The sequence below is a fragment of the Acyrthosiphon pisum genome, chromosome A2 (genome assembly GCF_005508785.2).
Source record: "Acyrthosiphon pisum isolate AL4f chromosome A2, pea_aphid_22Mar2018_4r6ur, whole genome shotgun sequence".
NCBI lineage: Eukaryota > Metazoa > Arthropoda > Insecta > Hemiptera > Aphididae > Acyrthosiphon > Acyrthosiphon pisum.
Genome location: NC_042495.1, coordinates 16,574,896 through 16,578,166, shown reverse-complemented (window position 1 = coordinate 16,578,166; position 3,271 = coordinate 16,574,896). Strand labels below are relative to the sequence as shown.

The 3,271-nt window shown below is 27.2% G+C and overlaps 1 protein-coding gene across 2 annotated transcripts in view; it reads right to left on the bottom strand.

Moving 5' to 3' along the window:
* Positions 1-2,992, bottom strand: part of LOC100164496 (HEAT repeat-containing protein 5B) — a 36,070-nt gene extending 33,078 nt beyond the window's left edge. Inside the window, exons 1-6 of one of the 2 annotated variants that reach the window (XM_029490390.1) lie at positions 2,830-2,992; positions 2,581-2,749; positions 1,720-1,931; positions 385-532; positions 207-317; positions 6-135 (exon numbers count right to left, since the gene is read on the bottom strand). In XM_029490390.1, coding sequence (XP_029346250.1) covers positions 6-135; positions 207-317; positions 385-532; positions 1,720-1,931; positions 2,581-2,709 — 730 coding nt within the window. In that variant the 5' untranslated portion in view covers positions 2,710-2,749; positions 2,830-2,992. Of the gene's footprint in view, positions 1-5; positions 136-206; positions 318-384; positions 533-1,719; positions 1,932-2,580 lie in introns of both variants that reach the window. The other variant, XM_029490389.1, reaches the window with a different exon arrangement.
* Between the last annotated feature and the right edge of the window lie 279 nt (positions 2,993-3,271).

Here is a 3,271-nt window from a genome sequence, read left to right as displayed (position 1 = left end):
AAAGCCTAAAAATTTTGCAACAGAACATCTTACTTCATAGTTTGCATTCTCAAATGCTCGGAAACATAATGTAGCTACATTTTCTAAATCTGAGGTGTATAAAAAACTGGAATGTTTTATCATTTCAAATAAACACTAAACAGAAAAAACAATGATAATTTATTAGTAATAAATTATTACAAAAATAAAATAAAATTGTGCGTTACTTTGGCAGTTGCAGTTCGAACGGCCATTACTCGATCGGTTAGAGAATGTTTAATAGCCTTGTAAATATCTTTATGCATATGACCCATAACATTTCCCATTCCACAGCAAATCTAATTATAAATAGAAAAAACATAAATAATTAAAATTAATTTTATTAATTTTTGTAAAATCAATTACCTTTTCTAATGTTATAATTATCTCTACTCTGATTTGAGATTCTGCATTCTTAAGACATTTTATTAAAATAGTCACAGTTTCTTCATAAGATCGTCCCATCATTCGTCCCAAATTTTTATACATAAATCCCATACAAGTAACTGCAGCTCTAAAGAAATTATTGTTTCAGTAATCAAACCAATACAGTAAAATCAATGTTAAGTGCATAATATTCATCTCAAATGCATGCAGAAAATTTAAATAACATGCAAACATCATAAAATATATTTTATCAAATAAGTCAACCTAGGGTATTTTATATTATATTTGTATTGCTATTAGTCATGATATAATAAACTAGGTATGATGCACACATTTGTGATATGCATCCTCCTCACCCGCCGACCCTCACTCTGACAAAAAAAAAATGGTGCTGGTCTTTCAGTTTTTCAATTTTTCATTTTGATAATATTATATAAACCCAATGAAAAATGGGGATAGACTGTCGCTATCTTTGCACAACATAATACAAAAAAAGATTCATTGCCATCATACCTAGTTTATTATGATATTATATCATGCTATTAGTAATTTATTTTATTATTATGGTAATATGGTAGGTTGATTCATATTTTGGGGAAAACATAGCATATATTATATTATATTATTATAATTTAATGTATTTTCGTGATTTTAGTAAATTGTGTAAATATTTGAAACTTCAATGCTAATTAATTTAATTTAATAAAATTATAGTTTATTATACTAATTATAATGTCAAATAAATAGATATGTCAGTAACAATACCAAATTTTGATCTAGCTGGCACATCCCAGTCTTCAGTTATAGTCGTGGTTCACCTCATTTCATTGGCTGTTAAATTATCCACCATAAAACAATCTCACATTATTATATTATATATAAATATTATCAAATTTTATACCAATGAGAAGAGGAGAACTAGGCATATAGACGGGATGTGGAGTGGTTGGCGAATATGGTGCGTATACACAAAGTGACTGACATACCTATTTGCTTTGTCATGCTAATTAGTAATATTAAATATGAGCAACAAATATTTTTTTTTGCTTTATTGATGGAATTTAAAATCTGTACATTCAACAATAAATAAAATAGATAAAAAGAAAATAAAGTTATATTAAACATAAAAATGTTTGAAGTTGAAGTCTTACAGCTGAAAGAGAAATCTTATATGTAAAATTATGCTAATAAATCTTATAAAACTTGAAAAAACTATCTTCTTTTGTTTAAATAAATAAATTAAATAAATACTGAATTGTTTGTTGTTTTCACTATCTTAAATTCTATAATTAATAATTATTGGTAGGTACATACAACTTTGTAGATAGGTATGTTAAAGAATCATCTTTAACACGTAACAAATCATTACATTTGTTAACTGTATCAAAAAGAAGAAATGTATCGCCAACATTGAACAAAGTGGACAGGCATTTTGCAATTAACATTCTAGTCGGCGGACCTGGGTTTTTTTGAATTAAACTTGTTAATTGATCCACCATTTTTTTTTGACATTCTTTGATATCAACCTAAAATATAATAATTAAAATCCATTAATATCGATATTTTTATATTAAAATTGTAAATAATAAGTCTTTTAAAATTAACACTAGATCAATGAAAAATAATATAATATATCAATATATAACTTGTAGGTATGTATCTACATTTTTTTTTAAATAAATTACTTAATTGAGTATTTTTAAATTTTAAAGATACATTTTTTTAAAAATGCAGCAAATCTCGACAAGGATTCTAAAACAAGTATTAGTGCTAAAACAATAATTGAAATAGGATTTTATAAGATAAAATACAATATAATTGTTCTCAGCTAACTAATTCATGACTAATTAAATATCCAATAGGGTACCTATTGGGGTCATATAAATTAATAAACAAAATAGTACAATATGTTGTGATTTTTTTGACAAAAGATAAAATAAGTGATGTAGAAAAGTAATTTACAGATTATTGTAAACTACGATGAAGGTTCTGTAATGGTTTGGTTGTTTAGGTCTGCACAAGTATAGGAAATAGATAGTTGACGTACAATCATGAAATTTGTCTAACATCTCAAAAACCCAATTAGTATGTTGTAAAATGGCAATAAGAAATTAAGACAATTTTGTGTTTAATTAGACCTCAAAAATACTATACCTATAATACCTAGGTACTTACTTTCTTAGAAGTCAATAATACTTTATCCAAAAACCGTAGCCATTCAAAGATGAAAACTGGACGTTTTGTTTCTGGTAATTGTCTTAACGCTTCTTCGTTCAACAACAAACTATGACTTAGCTCCATCATAAAAATATAATTATGAAATGTTAACTATCTAACAAGGCTTCTAGACGAACAAAATAATAGTATCGTCAACCGGCATAGACATAGAATAATATTTTGAAATATAAGTTATATTAGTCGGACCTCAGACATATCACACCAGCCACTAGCCACAAGCGACAACTCCTCGGCAAGCAACTAGCCACTAGCCAGAGTAGGTAACTATTTATTTATATCATAATATTGAGTGGTAATATATTATGACAAATAACAATAGGCAGTAACTGGAAGTACCACACAACAACACAAGTACTAACTGATAGCATCACACAACAATTGAACTGATAATAGTGCTGTGATTTGTGAACTGAGAAGTGTGAAGAATGATTTGAGATAGTACTATCACAGAATAGATGAAATTATTTTAAGGGGATTCGATACCGTGATTTTCTGTTTTCGTCTAACACATGCATGACATCGTATTTTAGACGTGTTTTTTGCATAGAGTAATATACTCTATGGTTTTTTGCCAAAAAATACCAATTGATCTAATGAAGCGATAAGAATTCTGAAAACAGATTTGAAT